Below are 26,389 nucleotides of genomic sequence, written 5' to 3' on the forward strand. Positions count from 1 at the left end.
TAACTTGAAAATACAGTATTTAATTGGGTTGGTATTTTTTCCTTACAGGCTTTTATGTGCATGTAAGAATTGCAACTGTCATGCATTTGAAAAACTCATTCATGTGTTTACAGTATATTCATCATAATCATATATTTCTAACCTAGTACACAGTGTAAAAATAAAAATACTTAGAAAATAATTATGCTGTTTCACTTCATGAAATTTGCTCTTTTAAAATGAGCATAAAAATGATTAAATTATACTTTCTAACAACTCTATTCAAAGCCAAAAACACCATGGCTTGGAACAAGGTATTAATTAGAACAGTCTTCAAACTTTAAATCATTAGCTTATACTTCTCCTTGAACTATGGAAAGCTCGTGGCAAGGTTCTTCATTTATCTGTGCATAGGAACGCTTCTAAAAACCAAAAAGGTGAGGAAAAGTTGCTAAGCTTTGTTTTTCAGAATATCGGTTTTAATATCGGAATGTCTTGGAATGCTGTAGTTGATTGATGTTATACAGGGCTTGGCCGGTCTGTGTCCAGTGCTGGATCTTGTTGGAGGGATCCTATGTAAGCCATGAAGCTGTTGTTCTGATGGCTCCAGTCGTAGTAGTCTGGAGAGAAACTTAGAAAGAAAACAGAAGAATTAGTGCCTGGCACTAATTAGAACCTGGTTGGTTCTGTAGATACCTGTGGGAAAAATGCAAATCACATAGAGGAGGTTCTCATGCTGAAGTGCAAAAATAAGGTATACCCCCAACCAGGGGTTCAGGCAGCCCTTTATTTTTCTGATCTGTTAATTATTTTGGCTCAAGTGTTGTCAACTTATTACGTGTTTCCTGATTCTCCCATTTCACTAAAGACCCTTTCCTTTCTGACTCATTGTTCCAGAAGGTGTTTGAAAATTCCGGAAATGATGCTGCTCATCCCTGCCAAGTCCTGGCACTGTAAGGCCTGTCAGTGACAGACCTAAACCTCCTGTGTCCATGCCCAAGGGACTGTGACTGGTTAGCAGCTCTGGGGTGCTGGCATTTCTCCCATGAGCAGTGTGAGACTATGTATGTGGCTGGCTTGGTTCCCACTGGGGGCTGTGCATGTTACCAGTGTGGCTGGTTCCCTGATGGCTCTGTGTGGGAGGGGAGGGTGCCTCTAGCTCTAGGCTGGATACCAGATTGGCAAACACCACCTCCAGCATCCTCGTGGGTCTAGTTACTAAGTGAAACACTAATGAATGCAGGGGTAGGATGATTGATAATTGTAAATAGTGAATATTTAACTTTACTGAACCGTAGTCTGGACTCAGGGACAGTGACCACACAGTCTTAGCTAAATGAGTGATAAGAACTAGATCTGGGTATGTAACCTATGATTAACAAGTTAGCTGGCATTTTAAGATGAGTGATTATGCTAATCTACTCCTAGCATAGTGTAGATACAGGAACAGCAAATGCCTGACCCTCCTTTCAGAACAGGATAGAGTCCTGGAAGTGCCTTTCCTTCTCTGAATTAGGTGCTATCATTGTTGGCATGAGCTGCTCCTTCCTGGATGGGAATCCTTACCTAAAGCTCCCAGTTGCACAAACTGAATTTTTATGCCAGCTCTGGGTGGTGTGAGATTTCAGCAGTTAGGTGGATTTTCCTAAGCTTTCAGCATGTGGGAAAGCAAATGCTCCTTTCATTTCAGGTACCCCTCAAGACATTTAGCCATGTTACAGGGCAACCTAAGCTGAGAGGCTTCTCACTGCCACCATCACAAGCTGCTGCCTGTGCTGTTGAGCTCTTTCCTGCTCGCCCTGAGCAGGGAGACAGCTGTTTTTCTAGGCTGCATTGCTCACACACTTGAATGAGTAAATGGCACTTCTTAAAAGCCACTCCTGGAAGAAACAGAGGGTGAAACATGCAACCCAAAGATCTGACCTGCATTTTTCAAAGCACAGCATGCTCCTGCCATTCTTAAATTATGTAACTGTTTTCATTCTTGTGAATGATCCCTACAGTCACTCAGTGCTACTTTTCCATTACAACTTCCCCATTTGCTTCCCCTCGCCCTCCCTGGGATTTATGCAACAATTGCAGCTAGACAATTTACATCAGTGTTTTGCAGTGTGTCAGAGTTGTTCCTCCTCCGGTTTCTGTTTCAGGAAGTAAGCAGTTCCCTCTTGTATCTCACCTGCCCTGTGCCCCCTGTGGTGCAATGTTCCATGCTAGATCGTCATCGCTGTCATATCTGCGAGGGTTGTCAAAGAAGTAAGATCTGGGACTGAAGCCATGGCTTGGGACCATTCCTGCATTGGCCTGAGGGAAAGGAAACCTCAGTCAGTACTTGCACCAGATGGATAAACTTCTTGGTGCTTGACTTCTAAAAGAAGTCACTGCAGACTTACCTCCTGCTTTCCAAAATAAAGCAGACAATTTAACATTTGCTGTACACAATAGAAATAATTTTGCATTCTCTGTATGTCTCTATCAGTATAGTGATAGTCTACTGATCTCAACAGCTTTTCCTTATCCTCATTTCTTTTTTAACACATGACCCATTTCTGAAACCACCCTCCAGTCTGCGTTTAATCTGTCTGCTGAATTGTGTCCATCCTTTGGCACTTTGTGCTTTTAGCCAGCTGACTTGAAGTGAGCAGTAGGGAAGCAGCTGAGAAGCTGAAGAATATGAAACACCTAAAGAGATTTGATTTTACCTCCCATATTGGTCACACTCTCTCCTGGTGCCTTATCTCCCTTGCCTCAGGGATGGATGATTTGAAGATTGGCACTCTGCTTGGTGAAACTGTGCTTGAAAAATCCCTTAGGACCTCGCTGAGCAATTTCAGTATCTACTCTATAGTGCTGTGAGGGTCAAAGCCCAAGGTCAGGTCCTTTAATAAAACATAGAAAGGGGTGTACATGTAACTCCTTTATTTACAAAGCATTTTCCTTTTATTTCCTTATCAATCAAAAGAAAAGATATACAAGATTCAAAAGGTCAGTTTGATTCTGGAAACAGTGCAGAGGAACATCTAGAACCCAGATGAGCCTTATCCACTGCTTCCATCCATTGGGAACAGGGTTCCCTGCACCTGTGGATAAGCCAGGAAGACATCTTCTCCCTGGCCTTAGGCAGGAGAGCATTAATCTCCCCCTTTATTTTAGATATTAAATAACTTTGATAGAGATGAAGTAAAGATAGGTACATCTCTGTCGTGTGCCCATTTACAACATTTGTCTGACTGAAGGTAAGGAAAGGCAAAGGGCCACAAGCTGCAGTGACCCTGTGTAAGCACCAAAGCTGACAGACAGCTCTTTCTAGGCTATAATCGTCTGTGGAAAGGAGCCTCACATTTGAACAATGCTGAACACAGGATGCTTCTACTCAAACTTTTTGTTTCTGAAGTCCTGAATGAAACATAAAACCTAAGAACAACTATTTCTCGGGGGTTTTCCTTATTAAAAATAAAGAATATTTTGGATTTTTACTAAATCAAAGTTGTTGTTAAGGTTTTTTTAACTAAAGGAGGGTTTGTTTTAATTCTAACACCATGCTTTCTGACTAAGTATTTTCAATAAGTATTAACTTAACCGTTAACAGCCTCCTGAACGCATTAGCCTAAAGTCCTGCGGCCCTTGGTCTCCCTCTTGTGGCATCCTCGCACTGAAGTTCAGTTTTCCCTTGCTACAGTCTCTTAATTTTTTGTTTCATTCTAATGTTGCTTCTGGTTTTCCTCTTAATATTTGTCATATGCAGAAAAAAAATCTATAGATGACCTAACACATACGACAGATAATGTCTACCCTAAAAAAAGGCACCTATAAAAGAAGTGATATCACTGACTGGCTCTTCTGAACTGTATCTTTATGAAGTTGGAGATTTAAGGCTTTCTGCAAATCACAGTGCAGAAATATAATGTTATATGTGTTACTGCAGTGCTCTTTGACTTGTGAGAATACTGTCTGACTCCATTTGAACTCTTATTTGAGTAGGATTCCAAGTCTTCATATGATCAGCTTTTTGAAAGGAGTGATTAGACCGCATCCCTTATTTTCATACTCTTGTGATCTCCCACACACTATCCAAACTTGTCCACCAGGTCTAGCCTTACTAAACTCAGTTTAAATAGAATGAGATCTCTCTGTGGTCACTTTTTAGAAGAGCAGCACCACTGGGCTGTACTTAAAAACATTTCTTGTCTTGGCAGTTGTCCTGTCCTAAGCAGAAGTGGGGCTGAGGTATTTTTGGTGATGGACACTGGAGTCCCTGGGGTTTCTTAGTGCAACGTCAGGTATCACTTTCTTGTTCAGCTTGGTTTCATCATTGTCTCTGAAATGTTCATATGAGAATAAAAACCATCACCTTGTCCAAAAAGTTATTCTGTTATTTGCTTCTCTTACTTATGTGTTTACCATTGATATCTTTTTTTGGGAATACTAGCTTTGGTTTGGCTTGGCCTACACAAAGAGAGACACTACCTCAGTCATCCTAGCACACGGCTGGTATTCCCCACGTGCCTGTCAGCCAGCATGTCCTATGCTAACCTGGAGACATTGCCTACAGCTATAAAAAGATGCTTGTCCATATATTAACTACCTAGATATTAAGAATACTTACAGGGAATTATGCTTACAACTCACACCTTAATCTCTGCTCTGCTAAAATGGCAAAAAAGTCACCAAGTGCTTGTTATGGCCACTGCTCTTTGACTTAGAAACAATTCCATGGCTGAAATAATTCTGTCTCTTATTTCACACATACCATTGAACAGTTAGCACACAACGGTTTTCACCGCCATGTGATGAAACATCCCAAGTTTGGATAACAAACTCCTTTTCCACTGACTCCAGTAAAGTGCTGTAGAAACTTTTAAGTTTAGGGAAAGATGTCGCTAAATTTAAGAAGGTTCCTGATTTTTAGGGTAAAATGCCTGAGAAACACCTTGCCTTCCTCCTTGGTAAATCTGATGAGCTTCTTGCATGAGGAGTTAGCATAAAGAAGTGGGAAGTTTGGGTTGCTTTTATTCTGTCAAGGACACTTTGAAAAAGAGAAATCAGAATGTAAGTAAACAAAAGCTCCTTCAGAAGCCGAGCCCTCCAGACTTATCTGGACATTACACTAACAAATACCCTAACACATTCCACTTACTAGATCTTTTGTAGGGTTTCGGACGCGGAAGAAATACACAACCAAGGAAGTAGGCAAGAGCTCCCAGATGAAAAGGATCACTCCGAATACTATGTAACCTGCATCTCCCAGCTGACATTTCAGATCTGCCTATTGAAAAGTAAAAGAGAAAAGTGTTTAGAAATAAAATTGGTAGCTCATTTAAAGGTCCAGGATGCAATGTGTTTTCTTATGAAGTTCTGTATTTAAGTGGCTGAAATGCTTGACAATATGGCCAGAAATTCCATTCAGTAGAGTCACATTAACCCGGCTAATGATTAAAGGCATACTAGAAAAAGCAATATGCTATCTTGGGTACAGGACTTCCCTTTCCTTCTACCTTTCTTCCTCCTCCTATCTTTCCTTCAGCAAAACTGAAGTTTAATACAAGGGTCTTCCCAGTCTAAAAGCCCAGCAAGCAACCATTTGATTAAGTAACCAAATCCAGTAATGAGAAACTAGTTTTCCAGTCCTTTTCCAGCTGGGAATAATAGTAAAGGAACAATCAATGTTCAAGGGCATTGCTTTTAAAAATGAAAGGGTTGGCTCTCTTCAAATTGGTGCACACTGTAAGCTTGAATAACCCTGCTGTTACTGTAGCATTACCTTTGATCTTCTCTCTAGATTTCCACCATTCCCTATAGCAACAAAGGGCAAATCCTGTCCTTTCATGTGTTTTGGACAGAAGAGGAAAGGGTGTTTCTAACTGGTGACCTGAGGCTATATCAAAGTACAAACACTGGGCTGTAATTTTAAAAGTTACTTTTGATTCTAGTACCAAATTGAGTACCCGCTCCTGTGTTCCAGACCCTTTACATATAGTTCAAATAATTTACTCCAAAATTCATGCAGCTCTGATGTCACAAGTCAGAACAGACATTCAAAAAATATAGTAGTGGCCCAAGGCCTAAAGCGTTCCATTGAGCTCCCTATGAGCAACTTCTGTCTCCACCGGAGAAACAGGACAAGTAGTCTGGCCATAAAGTTCCAACCCCTTTGCTCCAGACTGCAGGAGTCAGCACAAGAATTGCCCCCTGCAAGGGGTCAGCAGGAGCAGCAGCAACACTCCAGGCCTCAAGAAGAGGGAAAATGTTTGATTCAGGAGACAAGTCAGAGCCTAGTGCCTCTCTGCCTAAACCTGTGTATTTTAATTACACAGACTGGCAACTCCTAGCTGCCCTCCTCCACACCTCAGCAGGGTTGATTAGAGGTCCCTTGACAGACCCTGTTCAACTAACTCATAATGAGGTCCCCTGGGCAATCCTATCCTACTGTTTACCTACTTCTGAATTACAGTTTTATCTACTGCTTAACAGAAAGTTGTTAATGGCTCCAGGTTTGCTTGGCCACCCTGGCAATACAAGGCCCTTGCACGGCTGGGAACACTGCTTTTTGTCTGCAGGTGCTTGCTGAGAGAGTGGGGAGATATCAAGTGTCTGAGATTTTGAGGCTAAAGTAAAGATACTCGTGATTCAGACCCAGCCCTGCCATTTTGCCTAGCCTTGACATAGCTGGAAAAATACTGGGACTTAACTATGTGTTTCAAAGCAGAGAAAGAAGCTAGATGTCCAAATTTCATAAAATTCAACAAAAAATCCCCCATTATTTCCTTTAGTGTTTTTGTCACTATTAGTTTTCAATCAAAATTGTCACTTGCAATTAAAGGTTAGAAAGAATCTTAGCCTTATCCTCAAAGTACAGAAATTATCATGCTAATGACAGAATTAAGGTAAATAGCTCCACAGCCTGGATGGCAATGGGAGGTTTTATGATAATTTCAGAACTGAGCATTTCACTGGAATTAAGTACTGTTTTTCTGCTTCTTCAAGCAGAAATAATGGACAAGATACCTGTCTTTTTTAATAAAGAGTACTTTTTCTTTGGACAATAAGATCAAGGTAAATAAAAAATTGATTAAAAAAAATATTTGGCTGGTCATTACTTCTTTCTTTTTTAGCACTGAGTTAGAGTTTTTATTCTCCTTATACCAGAATCACCAGAAATTTGCATTTCTGGAGCAAAACAATCTCAGGGCATTGAATAAAAGAAAAAAATAATAGAACTTGAATATATTTATTCGTCTTGTCATAGCATTTAAGAAATCAATCATCACATACAGAATGAGATTTTCTCATTAGCAAATATTTTCATACTTGCCTGATCTGATACATTGTACCAATCATAATCAAAAGAGTTGACTTTCTTGGTTTGGGAAAACGATAGGATGAACAAGTTGTAACAGGCTCGTGAGGTATAAAGTAGTATAACTGTCACTCCTATACTTGTCACCTGACAGACAGATGAGCCCTGGAAGAGATTTAAACACAGGTTATTATCCATAAGAGAAGTTGAGAACAACATTGTTTTCCATGGACTTCGAGGGTTGTCACACTGTCTAATGCAACTGACTTTTTCCTCTCCCTTTTTGGTCAGTATATCCTATACTATGTATATTCCTGTATTTTGTCAGTACAGTGGTTTCCAAGCAATTGTAGCAGTTCCGGCCCTTAGCAAAATGGGCTGCGACTAATTCCTACAATTTAGTGAAAACAAGTGCTATTTTCAGAGCCATGAAAACACATAAGAACCACACTTGGTATCAGGTGGAGTGAGAGAATTCAGCCTTCAGGTCCACATTAGCTGCAGAGCATCCTGTATCAGGTGCTGGCTAGCTAACATGATGCAACCTTGCATCTTTTTACAACTACTTGCTATGTTCCTCTTTCCTAAGTAAAGAGCAGGTCATAACAGTCAGCAGTTAAACACAGCACAGACAGGAACAGAACATCCTGCCTTAACTAATGTCAACACAGAGGGGACAGACAAAGTGGAAGCATGGCCTGTGGGCAGTGACCATGGCAGGGCAGTCTCAGTGGCAGCTTGGGCACATGGGGAGGGATGGGACTACAAGTGTGAAATCACAACACTTCCTAAGCCCTAGAGAGAAAACTCGACTGAGAAGGGAAAAGAGCCTAATCATCAGTGAGAGGAGTAAGTGAGATAGCTGACCGCTGTGTTATGTGGAGAGGGTCACTGCCTGGGGCTGAGAAACCAGCACAGCAGTTGTAGCAGGAAGAAAGGCAGGAATCCAGGAGCCATGGCTACAGGAATCTGTATGAGGCTGATCACAGAGCAGGCAGATGTACAAAAATGTGACTGGCTTTGAAAGAAGCTCAACGTTTTTGCAGTTGGCTCTGGAAGAGTGCTTTGCCCAGCCAAAGGAGGGAAGATGGGTTAAAGCTCTGTGTGCTTTTAGAAGCAAGTTCCCTTTGCTTCACTAGCCCTGCCCTCTCCTTCTCCTGGCAAACACCCACACAAGGACAGGCTCCTCTCATTTCTGTGAGAGAGAGAGAGGCCAAGAGACAAGTTGCTCCTCCCACCACAGTATTATTTATACCAGTGCTGGAGACTGGAAAGTCTGCATCCTACTCCCTCTGCTCACACATTCTGCTTCCAGGTTTGCAGCCAAGGAGCAAAGGTCCAAAGTGTTGTAGCAGGTAGATCAGACATAGTAGAATAGCTAGTGAAGTATCAGGGAAAGTCACCAAGGCACTATGTCCTGAATTCCTGGCCTTCAGGAGACTACCAGGGCTCCATTGCTGCTCACCCATGCTGCTGGCTATTGCCCCTGCGGCTCTGTCAACCCAGTTCCTCAGTCTGCACTCCCCAATGAGTGTAAATTGAGTAGCTTGGGGATTAATCAGAAAAGCTTGCATAAAACTAGCTTGCCTATTTTCCCAGCAAAATAGCATTGATTCAGGAAACAGTCAAGCTCAGAAGTATTACAGAATCCCCAGTGCAGTCAATGTCTCTGAATTCCTGCTTACAACATGCTGGAACTATCACCTCTCACCAGGCCACAACCTGCAGACATGACAGGAGTGAGCCAAGAGGCTGCTGCTACACAGCAATTGAAGCCAGATCCATAGTAGGCAGTGGTGAAAGCTGTGACAAAACCAGAAAGCCAGAAATGCCTCAAAGAGGAAATGTTTGCTAGGCACTTCTCTGTTCTCCTTCGACACTAACAAGTCAGTGATGCTGTCATGGAAACGGAGGGTGAGAGAGCAGAGAGAAGCTGCTGACTGGCACATACCATATCCCAGTCAGTGGCATTTACAGACTGGGGATAGCAGAAGTGAAGAGCAGAACGGGGTCAGTATTTCCCTGAATAATTTCCCTACATAGCTGTCATTCTTTAATAGTTAATAGTTAACTATGCTAGAGATTTACCAAACTTCCATCCCACCAAATACAAAAAAGGGGATAAAAGTGTCCCGGTTTTGCTGCCAGTCAAATATACTTAGTGGACTAGGGAAGGAAGAGCGCAGCAGTGAAAGTAAAGCCAGAGGAATCCTTTTTCAGCCACAGGACCCTGCAGAAAAGAGGGGGAGCCCCAAGTTGGTACCATGTCCCACAACAGAATGCTTTTGGCCAGCACAGAGCTGGCCCAAGTCAGCACCTAAGGGTAGGGCTGTGCACCTCCTTGGTGCAGTTGTTGCCTTCGCACAGAGAACCAAGATGGTCCCTCATGCCAGGTCACAGAGATGGATGTGGTTTCACATGTGGTCAGATGGTACATGCCAGCAGATGGGAGATGCAAGTAAAAGGCCATCAGCACTGAAGCACTGATGCCTATCTTCGTGCACCACAGAGCATGCCTTATCTCCAACATTATTTCTGTTGTATCACTGCAGAGAATGGATTTTTCTTCTTTAGCTAGTTTTTTGGCATAGCAGTAACAGATAAAATCAGGGGTTTTTTTCACTGCCAGTTCGAGCCATCTGTATCCCTAAAGCATGTGCAGTCAAACCCTACTGGAAATCCCAAAGAGGAACTCCCATTTCAGGCCAGCAGAAAGGAGCAAAGCACCCTCTGATTCTCACTTCCACATTCAAACTTTCTTTACCTGAGTCTTCTATCCTTTCCTGTCTGCAATAATATAAGATTTTGTTTGGGTTTTGTGAAATAGCTTGAAGTAAAGAAGATTGGGTTTCCTGTAGGAGGAGGAAATGGAACAAAGTAGTCTACCAAAGCCTCCCTTAGGTTAACACTGCTTTTTTACAGAGATTTATATTTCTGTGACTTGCAGGAGCAGAAAAACTCTTCTTACTAGTAAAAATAATCCATTGCCCGTGCCCTTTGGCCAGCAAATGACAGGTTTGAAAGAAACAAAACAAACTAAGCCGTGTTTTTAAATCTTCTAATTCAGCCCTGAACTTTCAGTTGTTGTGCAGTACGGCCAGATTTGATTAAACAGGAAATGTACTTATTTCATCGGATTAAGTAAATGGAGAGAGGAATTTTATTATCAGATTTTCTAAATAACAGCTGAAACATTTTTCAAAGGTTCGTTGTGGTAATGGCAATTAGTTAAACTAATAATTTAAGATTTAACTGTCTACTGCAAATGCAAGGACCTTTGAAAGCCCTGTTTCATTATTTATAGATACAAAACATCTTCACTGATTATATAATAAATCCTGCATGCTCAGGTGATCCCACCCAGCTCCTTGACCACTTAATGTGTTCAAAGCTGTAAAACTAACATTATTTCTTTAAAGAATGTTCTGTAAAGTAATAGGGGAAACTTTTTACCCCTTCTCCCCAGTTGGCTAAATTATAATGTATTAAGTCTTCTAAAACATATTCTCATTATCTATAGGACAATACACAAATGTATAAAGGGAGATTCATATTTCTCTGGCTTATCTTCAGCATGCTGCTACCCTAGACAGTTAACTTAATCAATGATTTGACAAGCTGAAGGATCCCAAAGTATAGGCCACTTCTATTTAGCAATACTGAAATAAACTGATCTTCAGACAGGGATCTGGAGAAAGCAGTATCCACTTGAAAAAGAACTGTGAGATACTCCAGCCAATAAGTTCTACAAACTCTGCCTCAAAAATATTTGGGATTTCTAATGCTAGCCAGAAGCTCCCTTGATATCTCTTAGTATTTAATTCATATACTGAACAGGATGGCTGGCCAAGCGAAAGCTGTGAAGTTTAAGGCCTCCAGCTCTCAGGGAATCTAAAGAACTGTGTGGCTTTATATCACACTGCCCTTGTCTCTCAGAAGGTACTTGAAAAGAACTGAAAATGTACCTTACCTTGGACTCCAAGTAAATGTTGGCTAAAGACATCTTGGAGATCTTATACAGGCAGATGGAGAGTGAAACAGCACACAGCACAAACAACGTGTCATTAATTGCCACCCGAACAGAGACAATGACTTTTCTTTCTGAATTCTGTGTCCTCACCAGTACTGCGCATGTTAAATTCACCAAGAGGAAGAGGAGACTTATGAAAAGAGAAGCCAGGTAGAGGGGCAACCTGGGAGAGCGAGGAGAAAACAATTTTAGTGTCGTTGGTCAGCAAGTGTCAGTCATGAGACAGAAGTTGCACTTTGAGCAATGAAATCTGCATGAGTTGGGCTGCTACAGCTGACAGAGTAACCAGCTGCCTGAGCCCAAATCAAAGTGCTCCAGATTGCTGGAGAGATTAACCTAGCTCATTTCAAACATGTTTTTACAGTTACACAACAAGCTGTAATGAAAAAAAAAAACTAATATCAAGCAGCAAAATGTGAAAGACTGTTTGCAGCAGAAATACAACAGCACTGTTCTTAAAAACTGCTTTAAATACACATGTAATTAGAGCGTGTACTTCATACACAGCATAAGCCATCTGGATACTCACTGCCAGGAGAAACCTTTCAAAAGGTTTAATTACATGGAATGGACTGTTTTTGACCATGGATTGGATTTACTACATCACTGCTGCCATGAGAAGCATCACTGGCTGCTGATGTTTGCCATCAGATTTCATATTAAATTAGGGAAGTGTTTAACAGCAGGAAAAATCTCTGAGTTACTGGTTTCATAGCATCTCTCTCTGTCCTCCCTTTTCCTAAATAATTTGGTCACAGTCAACTTCTTGAAAGAGACATCAATGAATTTAACTATGCATATTGACTCTGGGTTGGCATTTTGCCATCACTACCTAAAGAAGGGTTCATTTCCACAACCACAGAAGCAGAGCTGGAACAGAAACATGACAAACATAAGCCCAGGAGTTGGACTGGTTTTCTCCATCTGGGTTTTTTTCCCATCTACCCAGCATTGATACCTGGCAATATGAGTATACCACATACTCCAGGAAAGCTGCTTCTAATTCCTCTTTACTCCTACACAGGCTGGGGAGCTTTGCACTTAAGGAAAAAAAAAAAGGCATGTTTCCATCTCAGGTATTTGCTGACTTCATTATCATTGCTGACCAAGGCAATTACTCATAAGGTTCATAATCTGCAGTCACTGAACAAGAGATTTTGGCCACAGTTTTTCATGCCTGCTGGGAACTTGGAATTTGGCTGACAGCAAATATACAGATTGTCCCTGAGGAATCCAGTTCTGATTGTTTAAAAATACTTTATCCAGTGGGCATCTTTTTCTTTCACACATTCATATTCTTTTCATTTATAATCACTAGTGGGGTTCCACAGGGCTCCGTCTTAGGCCCTGAGCTCTTCAACGTCTTGATAAATGACTTGGATGCAGGACTGGAGGTGATACTAAGCAAGTTTGCAGATGACACAAAACTCGGAGGGGCTGTTGACTCCCTCAAAGGCAGGGAGGTCCTGCAGAGAGACCTCGAGACTGGGCAATCACCAACCATATGAAGTTCAACAAGGGAAAGTGCTGGATTCTGCACCTGGGAAGGGACAACCCTGGACATACAGACAGAGTAGGAAATGAGATGCTGGAAAGCAGTGCCACAGAAAGGCACCTGGGGGTCCTGGTAGATGGCAAGTGGAATATGAGTCAGCAGTGCCCTGGTGTCCAGGGGGGCATCAGGCAAAGCACCGCCAGCCAGTCGAGGGAGGGGATTGTCGCACTCTGCTCTGCACTGGGGCAGCCTCACCTTGAATATTTTGTGCAGTTTTGGGCACTGCAATATAAGAAAGATATTAAGCTATTAGAGAGTGCCCAAAGAAGGACGATGAAAACGGTGAAGGGCCTTGGGGGGAAGCCGTATGAGGAGTGGCTGAGGTCACTTGGTCTGTTCAGCCAAAAAGAAGAGGAGACTGAGGGAAGACCTCATTGCAGTCTGCAACTTCCGTGTGAGGGGAAGCAAAGAGGCAGGCACTGATCTCTTCTCTGTGGTGACTTGTGACAGGACCCAAGGGAATGGCCTGAAGTTGTGCCAGGAGAGGTTTAGGTTGGATATGGGCACTGGAACAGGCTCCCCAGAGACGTGGTTACAGCACCAAGCCTGACATATTTCAAGAAGCGTTTGGATGATACTCTCAGGAACATGGTGTGACTCAGCGATGGTCCTGTGCAAGGCTAAGGGTTGCACTTGGTGATCCTTTGGATCCCTTCCAACTCAGCATATTCTGTGACTCTGTGATTCTTTTGGTTTAGCATCAATGCAGCTACAAAGCTGAAGCATAGCTGGCTTCTCTTCAGAGTACAAGAAAGGAGGGTGTATATCTTTGAGACCTTTTAAATGTCTAACAGAGGGAACTGAAAGCCCAAAAGCCACTCCTTGTGAATCAATGCCCTTCTTTATGGTTATATCTGGCAGTGAGCAAGGATGATGTTTTTTCCTTGCCAGGAACGGAAATTCCCTCTCGGGGGAAGATTGTGCTCATGCTTAACTTTCCAGGGCAGGGTTCTGTTTTTAGGATAAGCAGCAGGAGAATGTACTTTTTCAAACCTCATAGTCTAATGCTGGAAGCATTGCAGTCCTGAAGCTCCTCTCTTACACAGCTTCCTCCAGACAATGTAGTTCCCAGTTGTAATGGTGGTACATTTACAGCTTTTATTAGTGCCTCAAAGTCTTTAAATAGTGGTCAAGTATCTTCCTTTCCCTTTCAAAGGTTATTTAACAGTCTCATCTCTACTCCCCTGGTGGGAATTTGGGCTTATGAGGAAAGGTACACTCTTACATGCTGCCTTGCTTGTGCAACAGCAAGTGCATGCTCTCTTTTTGCTCATCGTAGTCAGAAGGACCTCCTGCTGCAGCACAGTCTGCATGCCTGCATGGAGCATCAAGCTGGTTTGCAACTATCAAGGGCTTAGAGGTTTCCAAGCCAGGCTCCTCCTTGACAGAGTTTAGTAAAAAATAAAGCACTGTCATGCTCTCTTGTCCACACACTCCTGTACGTGCCAGGGTGAGCTCTCATGGCCAGTCACTTGTGCAGCTCTTCACATAATGATCTCCCAGCCCCCTTATTAACATGATGTGTCAGGGAAATGGCTGCTTGATTTGACAATAGAAGTATTGTTGCTGAACTTATGAATAAGCACTGATGGAGATGCAGGGTGTCTCAGGGTAGTTTTAGGGTCTCAGCAGCTGCAGATTAAAGGTAGAAAGTATCTTTACAGTTCAACTACAAGGGCACCTACAAGGCATTAAGAAGCATAGGCAGTTTTTTAGAAAACAGAAAAGTGGGACAGGAGAGGTGCTTCCAGATTGTACCAGCAAAAGTGCAAGCGAAAGTTCAAAAGCCTATTGTGCCTAATCACCACTTTGGGAATAGTCCCTTTAAAGGAGCTGTGTGTAATCTGGTTTGGCTGGGGAAGGCATGTGCCAGAGTCTTCTCTTCTTTCTATGGCAGGCTGGAGGCATCCATGAGTTTTTCTTTGAGCTTAAAATCAAACCTCAGATAAATGCAATGAGATTTCCCTTGTTTAACAGGAAAATCTGTTTGCAACTACTGCATTTTGTATGTGGTTTCCTCTAAAACCATGCAGTGTCTGAGGCTTGCACATGCACACATAGCACAGCAAACCTCATCCAAATCCAGTGACAGTAAGAAATATCCAAGCCCAGGGAGACATGCAGAGGTACTGTTTAAATATCAAGTTGGGCTGGCACAGGCTTTACCTTGAGCTCTTTTACTAACATCATGAAGGCTGTGATGAGTAAAGTTTGCTTAAAATTCTGGATTCCCGATAGAATTTTATCAATTTTTTTTTTTGTACCTAAAATAATTCTGATTTCTGAGACCTGTGTCAATACACAGACCACAGTCCTATCTTGCAGTTGTCCCATTTGTGTTGCCATTATCTATTGCAAAATGCAAATACCAGGCAATAAAGTCTGATACTTATTAAAGAAAATGGGAGGGGGTGGGGGAAATCAGAGTGTAAATTCAGAAATGAAGAAAAATCAGATTCAGTAAGTACAGACTACAGACCTGTCTGTAAGCCTCAGATCTTTCTATGATCCATCACCCATTTCTCCCTCCCAACCTGATCTAATGAAAGATGTCCCTGCCCAAAGGACAGGGGCTGGACTAGATGATCTTTAAAGGTCCCTTCCAACCCAAACCACTCTGTGAGTCAGTCACCTTTCACCAGCCTGTTACAATTAAGGTTCAGAACATCAGCTGTGGGTGTGCACGTCTTACATCACTTCGATTGTCCAGTAGAAGATAGGAAGTGAGGTCAGTTTTACTTATATGCTCTTTTAGACATTCATGCTGAGAGATCTAGATATTAAAACAAAATACAACTGAAAACCTTTACCAACAGAGATGAATAAGAAAGAAAAACTATACCATATCCTAGAATGATCTGTATTAGAAATGCAGTGGGCAAGAGTCAGGGTGGACATGAAGCTATTGTGGGGAGGGTAGGCTGTGCATGAGTAATTCCAGTCACAATAAGTATTTAGGAATGAAAACACTCCAAGAGCTACATGCAGGGTGGTAATGTAGTCACTTCATAGGCATTGACTAAATATCACAAGCTCTCTTTGCCTCAAGAAAGACATTTTCAAGCAGCTTTCAGAAATAAAACCTTGACACAGGTATTGGTAATGGATGAGGTTCAAAGCTTCTAGCTCTCACCTCTAAAGCCATCCAGGAACACGTACACACAGTCCTATACCACCCTGAGCTGCAGCCCAGGTTTTGTGCAAAGCGATGCTCTGTTTCTCTTGCCTGTGTGCACCATCAGGGGCTGGCACACTTGCCCTGGGAGCTGGCTGGGACCTGTTCAGTGAGTGCTGTGCTTGTCTCCCAGCCCATATTCCTGGATTTCCTGCCCATAGAAACCAGAGTGCAAAGGGGGGTTCAAAGATGTGGTTCAGCCTAAAGTACACACTCCTGAGGCAGCCATCACACCCTGCATGTCCCATGCCCTCACCAGACCAAGAACAGACATGGTTCCTGAAGTACTTGCTCCAGACGATTGCTCCTCCAAAACCAATTGGATGACAAACTTTCTAGGGCAAGGACAATGTTAATATTTGCCCTGTTGATACAGTACTTATGTTCTCCTAACAGTCAGCAAGTAACAAGTCAGATTTCAGTTTCAAATTCTTCTGTTTTCCTATCCTGAATGCATATTGTAAATTCTTCCTTTAGAACGGTGACAACCTCTCTCCGTCCCCTCTGCCTAAACAACATTGCCCAACTGAGGTTTTTAATCATTGCCACAATAAACTTTAATTTACTGAGCTCTTCCTTAGCTTTCTGGACATTTGGTGTACTTTCAAGTACTTTCTGGGAGTTCCTCCTGCTCAACAAGATGTCAAACAAATCTCCCCACCCAAGTGCAAAGCTACCATAAACTCAACTATATGAAGTCAGGGGAGGTTATCTGTAAGCTCCCAAACACACCATCAACTTGAATTCATTCTCTCTAGCTCTTTCCCTTCACAATCCTTCTATCATCTTCCCAAAACTTATAAGTCTCTTATTACCACTGACCTCATGTGTTAAAACATACCCACTCCTACTCATTCCTGTCAAAGAAATACATCACGCTGCTTTTTTTACCAAAGCCCTGGATCTGAATTTACCTGGCAATACAAATGTTAAGAACCTGTAAACAAATCCCCAGGGTGGGTGTTTTCCACTTGCATTTGAAATATTTGCCTTTGAAATACGTGACTATCTAAAACGGTCCTTGTGTTGGGAAAGGACACAGTCTTCCAAATGTCACAGGGAGAAGCTGACCTCAGAACCATCATTGTAAAACATTGGTATAGAAATATGAATAGCTGAGACATGAACGTCACAAATTAGAAAAGTTGTATCATTTCTCAGAGAGCTTGGCTACTCTTCTATATCACATTAAATGTTTACAGAGTTTTTACCTGTATTTCAGTAGCTCTGGGGAATATTTTGACTTCGCTTTGAAAATCACCTGCAAAACAAAAAAATATTGCATCAAACATAGCATATATGTCAGTAGAGAAAGATACTGTGATCCACAGAAATCGTGTCTCACAGGTCACAAGAAATGTAATGACAGGTTTCATTACACAACAGATTTGCATGGATTGCTTGCCCATGGCAGGCAAGCTTTAAGTAAAGTATTAAAACCATTCAGCAAGTGTTCATGATCTACTTGTGCACAAAGAATCTACACTATTATTTTCACTTATTCTGTCTTAGGAATAAGGTCCTTTATACCAGTATTCACAAGAGGACCAATGCCAGTAAAATTATAGAGGCAAATTATTATAGGCTCTTACATAACCTACCAGTCTATGTCTCTCACATAGACCAACTCCTACCAGGTCTGATGCTCTGTTTCCGTGTAGAGCCCAACATAGTACCCTGGCCTTAAATTAGATATATACATTTGTATCTATCTCAATTGCCAAAAAGATGCCACTGAGAACCAAACTCATTATTTCACTCCAAGGTATTATTTGGTTTCTGCTGACTGCCTCTTCACTATACAACAATATAGCGCTTTTACAGAGATAGACTGGGCCCAGCAGTTAGCCTGATGTAACAGAAAAGACAAAATACTGACATGTTTTCTGTAGCTAGGTAATATCAGCCACAGGTGTTTAACCATCATCACAAATTAGACAAAAATATACTACTATATTTTATATCTTGTTTATTAAAAAATTACAGGAAAGCATCATCACCTTTTTTACAAGCTAACATGGTTTCCAAATGAACTCAGCTTACAAATGTTCGTTTAAAACAACACCAAAGCACAGTGATTGCTAGCATTACAAAACCCCCATGCTGTATGACTTATTCTGTGTTGTTTCCTAATCATTTTCTCCTCAAGTTATCCTGCCTTATCCATTTAACCTGGTTTTGCATGCCCTTTAGTAACATTTGCATAATATTTGCTATGATTATCATGCTTTCCCAAGGAAACAGGATTTACATGATCACAATGTATGTGTAGGCATGTGTCTGCCTGTCAATCTGTTTATCTGTCCTTTACTAATCTTAAAATACTCTTGTCAGAGAATTGATGGGAAAATACTTGAAGTATCAAAGGCATGATCCTTTATCATCCTCCTAAAAATTAGTCACTCTAAAAAAAGAAGAAACTCTATAAATGCTTCTGATTTATGATCTCAGTGAGGAGAGCCCTGCATAATGATTCTACACACCACCCAATATGAGCCCACATAGTAAAATATTGTAAGAAATGCTCCAGTTATGGAAACAAAGTCAATCATGAGACATAGATCTGGAGAAAATCAGGCTCCACTTGTTCCAGTGCTCCTGGAACAACTTGTCATTTAACTTCTATTCACCATAAACAGCTGCCTTGACACGGAAATTTTTTTGTGACGCATCAGCCTGCTTAGCACTAGCTGAAGCAGCAAAGAACACTAAGCTTTTTAGCAGGCTGAGAAGAAAATTGAAAACTTGGGGGAAAAAAAATCTCTAAAAATATTCTGCAACCATTGATACTGTTTTCAAATAGATCTGGCAGTATCCCTTATGGAAGATTCTTGTGATTCATTCTCCAAATTCCTGGGTCATGAAATCTCACAGGAGTTCAGGAAGTTGTATGTATAGTTCAGGAAGCCTTGTGAACATTCTGCATTTTTGCTGTGCATAAAGAGTAGCTGTCACTTTTAGAGAAGACATGGGGTTCAAAACACTTTCCACATACTTTTTGTACAAGACTTAATGCCTACCCTGCTTATTCTGGAAGAGACTGTGAGCAAGCAGGAGGGAACAGATCCCTGACCTCAATGAAACTAAACAAGTAAAACTTGTCTCTAGGGCCATTCCACAATCCTCACCTGTTGTGAGTAGCACTTACTCACATATGTTGTACCGTTAATTTTGACAGCTTTCAGGAGTTGCACTGAACAAAAGAGTTCAGCGCCTCTGCAAAGAACTGCAAAAGACAAGCAATTTCCAGTGGCAATGATTTGTTCTGAGTTCAAAAAACATAGAAAATTTCAAGTTCCTAAATACCATCTCCTGTAGTTCCCCAAAAATGATCCACTCATCCCTACAATGTCACAGAGCAGTCCTATCACATAAACCAATCCAAGACTACACTTCCCAGCAAAATCTCCATGGATAACTTAGCTAAAACTAAATACTACGACCCTGCTGCAGATCCAGCAGGATCTCCAGATTCAAGATCACCAAAACAGCTGATACTGTGATTCTATATTTGGTGGACCTGTCAACCATAAATGTTCTGAATTTTATCAGAGCAAAATGACCATTAAGAAAGAAAATAAACACTGTACCGAAAATGAATGTTGTATAGAATGAAAGCTACAATATGGACAGTTCTGACCAATTCACTGCTAGGCAGAAACACAGGCAGCCAACTTCTGCCACCTTTGCTTAAACACTGATGGGGCCTTAGTTCATGAGCAGCCTTGCTAGAAGCAATGTGATTGTCAGAAATTAAAGGGCTGTTCAGTGGGAGTAAGGATGTCAGAAGCTGATCTCAATATACCTTACATGCGTAGGTGCAGCTTTTTGCTTTTAACAGGCATTTAGCTCAAGAGACTGGTTGCTCAATGGCCCCTCCTCACAGCAGTGTTGAGAAAGTTTCTAGTCAATATCTGAGTCATATAAGCAAGTCTTCCAGCAAACCAGAGCAAACCAGACTATTCCTAAGAATAGAATAAACAGCAAGCAGAAGGCAGGCTCTTCTAAAACAATCTTTCAGAGAGCCCGAAGATGAACAGTAACATGGAAAACTCAGTGAAAATCCTTGCTAATTTTCTAATGTCTAAAGGGTTACTTTTTCTTCTTAAAAGTATTTCTCCCTTTGCTTGTTTTTTGAAGGGGAAATATCCTGTTTTGACTCCTTGTTTCTGCCAAAGGATTGGAAACCTCAAACGAGATTCTCACACTCCCTCCTCCACTCCCCTGAGGTATATGTCTGGCATAGAAAACTGCAGCAGTTCAAAAGGAGTCCAAAAAGCTCTTCATACAGCCAGGGAAAATTCCCATTGCAGGAACTGATGTAAACAGCTGACCTCAAAGGCATTTTGCCAGGCCCCAGCAGTGGGGATGGCATGGGAGCCCATCAGCAGCTCGATTGCAGATAGCTCTGCAGAGCTGCTGGGCAGAATAAGCGGACAGGGTCAGGTTGTTTTAGCTGATGGGGGTTCCAGCTACGGTTATGAACGTCAATCAGGAGCCACTTTGGCCCTACAAGTATCAATGAAACTGGTGTCAAAGCCAAGTCAGATATTCCCAAAAGAAAAAGAAAATCTCCCTGAAGAAATTTTAGGTCCATGCTCTGATTTAGTGGAAGTGACGCTGGCACAAACCTCTACAGTACCTCCAGTACTAGCTGATCAAGTCACACTCACAGGAACCACAGCTCAGCTTACCAAAAAGCCTCAGGTATGTGACAAGCCCTTGCATATGTCTCAAGCTGGCCCTCTGCACAGGAATGAAGTTCAGCTTTATTCACCAGTTCTCATTTCAAAAACCCTATAAGAAGCATAGCATGTACTTTTCCTTCCCAGTTACTTTCAACACGGTTCCTCTCTTCCTCTTTCATGGGCCATGCAGACTTCTCTTTGAACCTTGAAAATCTGCTACAACCTCATGCAGGCCCAGAGCCCCTCATCAACAACACATGTACCTTTCTCCTGCTGTGTATCTTCCAGGCCAAGGCCCACCTTCCCCTTTCTCTCTTTCTCCCATATTCATTCTTTCATTTGGTTCAGATTTCCCAAAATAGGCAAGTTTTCTCTCTGCTCTCTAAACTCTGCACAGTTTGTAAGGCCTACAGACATGGGCAACATGACTCACTACCACATTCGCTCTTCCGTAAGTTGGTAAAAATAGTCCTAAAAGGACAGGGATGATTGTGGGGCTGACAGCCACAGTAAATTTTCATGTGTAGCTTTCCTATCAAATTATTTTCCAAGTCAAATGATCTCATTCTTCATGTCAGATGCTGACAGCCAGCCAGTCTGCAGTTGCAATTTGTCTTCTGTAGATACAATAATAAGGACAACATTTTAAAGCAAATATATTTGTTGATGCTTTACCATGCGTAGTTAGACTCCTGTGTAGTTCTATGTACATCTAAAGCATGCTTTAAATTAATAATAAGCTTTATAATACATGGTTTATTCATTTCTACTAAAAAAATAAATATTTCTCTAAATAAAAAGGCCTCTCTGTTCTCTCACTGGTGAGAACTTCTGAAATGCTATCCTCAGTAATTAGAGTATGAGAAGTTCCCTTAATTTTCCTCCCAGAGCTAACATGTACCCCAGTTCCACTGAGATACATGTAAACTCTCCGAAAGCCTTGTGCTGTTTCTACCCCACCCTGCCAGGCAGTTTTGGCATGGCCAGCTCCCCTCTGAACTGTCTTATTCTGTACAATTTATCTTGATTTGAAAGTCCCTGATTTTATCAGCTCTGCCTGGAAGGCAGGGTAAGCTTCTCAATGTGGATGCCAGAGAAAAGGGAAGGTGGTTAGGGAGGAGGAAGGAGGGGTAAAATCTGCCTACCAACCCTTCTCCACCCATACAGTCTCTCACCTCTTTAGCTCAGCACTACTTTCTCTAGGTCCTGGAGAAGTTCCCAACCTAATGATAAAATCTACAGTCCAGCAAACTGTTTGCTGTGCCTGGCCACAGCAGAGGTCTGGGATTTTCAGTGTCCTCTATAGCTCACGGTCTTTGGCCGTGACCTTGTTCTTTGAGTCTGTAACCCTCCATCCTAGCCTCCCTTCTGCTTCATTTGTATTCTGTTCCCCAGGGAAATGCGAGGTCTGAGCAAACAGGACAAAGTGAAGCAAGTCCTTCTGCCCACCGCTCACATGCACCAAAAAAAGCAACTAATTTTGTTTCCCAGAGCCTCTTTACTCTTTTGCCCACAGCACTAACTGTAAAGTCTGAGGACTCAACTCTGTCTCCCTTTGTCAGGGGCAAGGAAGATAAACGAAAGAGTCCTAGGATCCTCACTGTCTTTTCCACTTTAAAATGAAAAATATGTTATCAAGCAGCAAAATAAACCCATGGAAGCTGCACGTGTAAGGCAAATATATCTATGGGATTTTTGGTCTCTCTAGGTGGAAATTCACACTTCAACTCCTTATCTGATGGATCAGGATCATGGAGCTGCTGTGGTTTGATACAGTGCAGTCACTTGCTGTTGTCGTGCTATTGTTTTACAAAAGTGCCACTGGATCTCACCTTCAGTTGATATTTACTTTAATGACTTTCAAGTAGACAGAGGGTCTACCCCCTTGAGAAGATAGGTCACATTATTATTTTTTCTTTAGAAGAGAATGAATACAGACACAGGATTAATAGATTCTAATATATTCAGATATTTCATTAGAAATCACATTAATTTTCTCCAGTATGGGATTTCTGAGAGGAACTAATATCTGCAGCACCTTTTCTATTCTGCCTTAAGCAGGGCATTAAAACTGTAGCAAAAGACCCTGAACTTGGCTCTTAATCCAAAGATCCCTTGTTCTGGGTTAAATCTATTTTGATTCTAACTTCCCTTTTGCCCACAGGTCCCCTGCTTTAGCAACCTGCCTCAACACATTGCAGCTTCTTCTGCTGCAATTGCTGATGCTCAAGTCTGGGAACAAAACTCCGCTGTGCTGATGTCATCAGGGCTTATTTGTCTTGCTACACATAAAACACAGTTAAAATTTCCCTATTGCTTTGGAATACCTATTAAAAAAGAGAATAGTTGTGGCTAACTTTCTGTCAAGTTCAAAGGTGCTTATTATTCTGAAAAATACCCTCAGGCACTTGCCAAATGAGGGTTTTTGTTTGGCCAGGAGGATTTGCAGTATTTTTTAATAACTTTTTTCCTTCTCACATCTATGTTTGAAAGTTTCCCTAGCAGTGCCACATATAGAAATGGTGGGTGCTGTACAGTAGATAATAAATACCTGCAAATTCCAGAGACCCATGGGGTGTCTTCCAGTCCTCTATCCCTATCCTATACACAGTTCACTTCTTTCCCTCTAGTTAAGCACCAGTGAAATAGCAAGGTTTTCATGCAAGGAGACACAGCTGCAGACCCTTCTTGCCTGCCTTCTAGAGCCTAAAAGGACAAAAGTTGTTTCTGAACAGGTCTGTGAAGTTATAAGCCATTACTGAAAACAAAATTTACTCTCCCCACCCCTTTCACACTAGTTCTTGCTTGCCTACTGTGGAAAGCTAGATGCACATTAAATACAAGATGCTGAATTTCAAGCCAAACCACCTTTTAATGGTTAGAAGTAAAGAATTAATAGCAGTGAATTAAAAATATGTGCACTTATTCTGTGTCATATTATATTTTTACAACGACTGTACTTGTATTTCTTAAAGCTTTGTTTCATCTGGGGAGATATTTGAGACGAGATTTCACTGACAGCAAGCAGCTCTAGAGCAAACAACAATACTAATCTTATGCCTATCTATACTAGCCCACAGTATTTAAAGATTATGATGCACATCACAAACTCTGAATGTGTCTTGCAAATATTGTTTCAAAAGACTCACAACAGCCTTCAAGATAGGTAACTATTACACTCTTTTGCAGAGGGGCTTAGAAGAAGATCATGAGGACTCAGGGTGACAAAGCAGGAATTGTCTCAAAGGCAGAACATTTGCCTAAGCATTTTTTCTGTTTCCAACCACCGACTTGTGCTTCCTGAATACTATCAGACAGCAATGCTAAAAATAAGTTGAAAGAACATATGTGTGCATTCTGTGTGCTCTCTTTTTAGATCTTCCTCAGACGAAATGAATGTTACCCACAACACTAAGCCTCCTGAGTGCTGACACTCTAATGAGAGACTGCTGTGTCTCTCTGTGCTCACACCGGTCTCGGCTTCTCTTGGCCAAGAGCCAGGATGCTGCATTCTGCCTGCAGACTTCCATGGCAGCCCTTCAAGTGTGTCTGAGGGAAGGATCTGATTTAAGGCTACGACTTAATCCCAGCACTACGATGGAGATGGACTGTGTGATGATGGACGTTTGGCCCTGGGAAACTGTGCAGTTATCAAATAACTCTCACAATAGCTATGGGATAAAGCAAAGGTCACCCCATGCCTGAGTTGGATTTGAGCAGCATGTAGATGAAAGGTTTCTGTAATCCCTTAATGTATCTCAAGTCTCAGGGAGTGGAACAGGGTGAGTTAACAGGTGTTTCAGACACTGAATCCAGAGCACTAAACCTAAGCTCAAAACTGTGTATGTGGTTCTAAGTATTTAATACCCTCTACAACTCAAGTGATCTTCTTACAGCTGTCATGCTTACATTGTTCCTTTTTCAGGTCTGGGATGACAGGTCTTACAAGCAGCTCATCTCTCCAGACAGGCTGTTCAGAATTGATAGGTCTGTCATCACCACAGAGCACTGTTAAACACCGTGGGGACTAAAGAAGCATCCAGACCCAGGTGCCAAGCTGGTTCCAAGTGGGGCACACAGCAACTCCCAGAGCATCCTGAGCACTGCCTGGTGTGCTCCAGGGCTGGCTGATGCTCTCCTGACCAACTGCTCCTGCACTGAGAAAGTGGACTTTGACAAAGGTCATCTGGGTGCAGGCTTGGCATCCTGCTCCAGGCACTATAGTGGGATTGAGGAGATAGAGAACCCAGTCTCTGCCCTCCTGCAAGCTTCCTGTGCGATCTTAGGCAAGCCCAGCAGGTTTTCTTTGCCTCAGCATGTCAATATCCCACCCTGCAGCCCAGTGCAAGATATCCAAATTCACCATAAATATTTCCAAGCAATGCTAACTGCAGCAACCTGGAGCACTGTGCAACCTAATTCATCTGGCTCCTTAGCTGTCAGTGGTACAGATAAACTCTCAGGAGCTATTTCTGAAATGATGATACTATATCCCTTTACCCCACTGTACAGTTAATATACCTTTATATCAGAGAGTCCTTGAAACAGAGGGTGTATCTCCGTACAGCACTTAGCACTTAGTGGGGTCCAGATTCAAATCTGTTTGTAATACTGATAATTACAGAAATTTGAGTCTGCAGTAAGACTTGATCAACAGTTTTAATTGTGCTACACATAGAAATCTCACTCAGAAACCTGCTAGCTAACTTAACTAAAACTAGGATGTGGAGGGGGGCTGCTGGCAAAATTAGAACTTGCAATTCTGACTGCACACAGACATCAAGTCTGGTAAGTCAGGAGGTTTATAAAGTCTAATGATAACAACAACAAAAATAAAGCATAATAATAGAACGTCATTTTGGGTGTCGAGCTTTCAAGCTCTCCTATACATTTTTTCCTAAACCTTTAAATTAAATGACACCCATTTTATAGACAGTAGATATATTAATTGCCGTTCCTGCAATGATCACTTCAGGCTTCAGTTTCATTCTAACACTGATCACTTGCAAATAGATCAAAAGTTAAAATAAACTACTAAACAACCGAAATGTGCTTTTTGCATTGCCAAGGTAGATTTGTAAATTACATTTTTCTCATGATTCTTACAAAATACTGCTTTACCATTCTGTCAGATTTAATCAATCAAATATCTGTTGCTTACCTGTGTGAAGTAAAGATTCATCAGGGTCAGGGTGAAAAACTGGAGGCAGACTGGGAAGCAATAGAGAAGCCAGAAGATGAAGGGGCTGAGAGAATTTGCTGTAACAAAGTCTTTGAAGTAAAATGAAAAGAGCACTGTCCTAAGAGAGGCCCAAAACAAGCACAGAAACAGAAAGACAGTTTGGTAACTGAACCTCTTGTGCCTGTAGTGAAGGACCAGCCAGAGCTGAACGTAGATGAACACAAAAAGCAGTGAATAAAAAACAGTATATACAATGGTCAGGCCCAGCTTCACATACGGAGGGACAGCTGGCGTCAGGGTCGGCGGAAGGGTGTCATTTTTCAGTGGGTCCCACTCTGGGGCCTCCATTTGATATCAGGAATCGTCAGAATTATTTATTAAGTTTGGCTGCCGCTGTTGCCTCCTCCTCCTTCTCCTTTCATCTTCCTACAGCATAGGAATCAAGAAAATGAAAGAAAACAAGCTGCACTTCCTCTTTGGCAGCTC

At 41.8% G+C, this 26,389-nt stretch overlaps 1 protein-coding gene across 2 annotated transcripts; it reads right to left on the minus strand.

Annotated features, from left to right (window-relative positions):
- On the minus strand, window positions 1-26,389 carry GPR137B (G protein-coupled receptor 137B). 2 transcript variants are annotated; one of them, XM_064648755.1, is made up of 7 exons: window positions 25,883-26,389; window positions 17,245-17,294; window positions 11,244-11,466; window positions 7,285-7,438; window positions 5,114-5,238; window positions 2,156-2,280; window positions 1-610 (listed from the first exon to the last, which is right to left on the minus strand). In XM_064648755.1, exons 1-7 carry the CDS (start codon window positions 26,249-26,251, stop codon window positions 499-501), a joined length of 1,158 nt encoding a protein of 385 aa, XP_064504825.1. In that variant the 5' UTR covers window positions 26,252-26,389; the 3' UTR covers window positions 1-498. The 2 variants fall into 2 exon arrangements, with proteins under 2 accessions (XP_064504825.1, XP_064504824.1); XM_064648754.1 differs by having other exon boundaries at window positions 237-599.

Source organism: Pseudopipra pipra, chromosome 3 (assembly GCF_036250125.1).
Source record: "Pseudopipra pipra isolate bDixPip1 chromosome 3, bDixPip1.hap1, whole genome shotgun sequence".
NCBI lineage: Eukaryota > Metazoa > Chordata > Aves > Passeriformes > Pipridae > Pseudopipra > Pseudopipra pipra.

Bases quoted from the DNA above. Each gene is read 5' to 3' on its own strand.
- GPR137B (XM_064648754.1), bottom strand. From the start codon at position 26,251: ATGGAGGCCCCAGAGTGGGACCCACTGAAAAATGACACCCTTCCGCCG. The intron at 11,467-17,244 runs GTAAAAACTCTG...TCGCTCTCCCAG, and splicing joins CCAGAGCTACTGAAATACAG to GTTGCCCCTCTACCTGGCTT. The intron at 5,239-7,284 runs GTATGAAAATAT...TTCAATAGGCAG, and splicing joins CAATGTATCAGATCAGGCAA to ATCTGAAATGTCAGCTGGGA.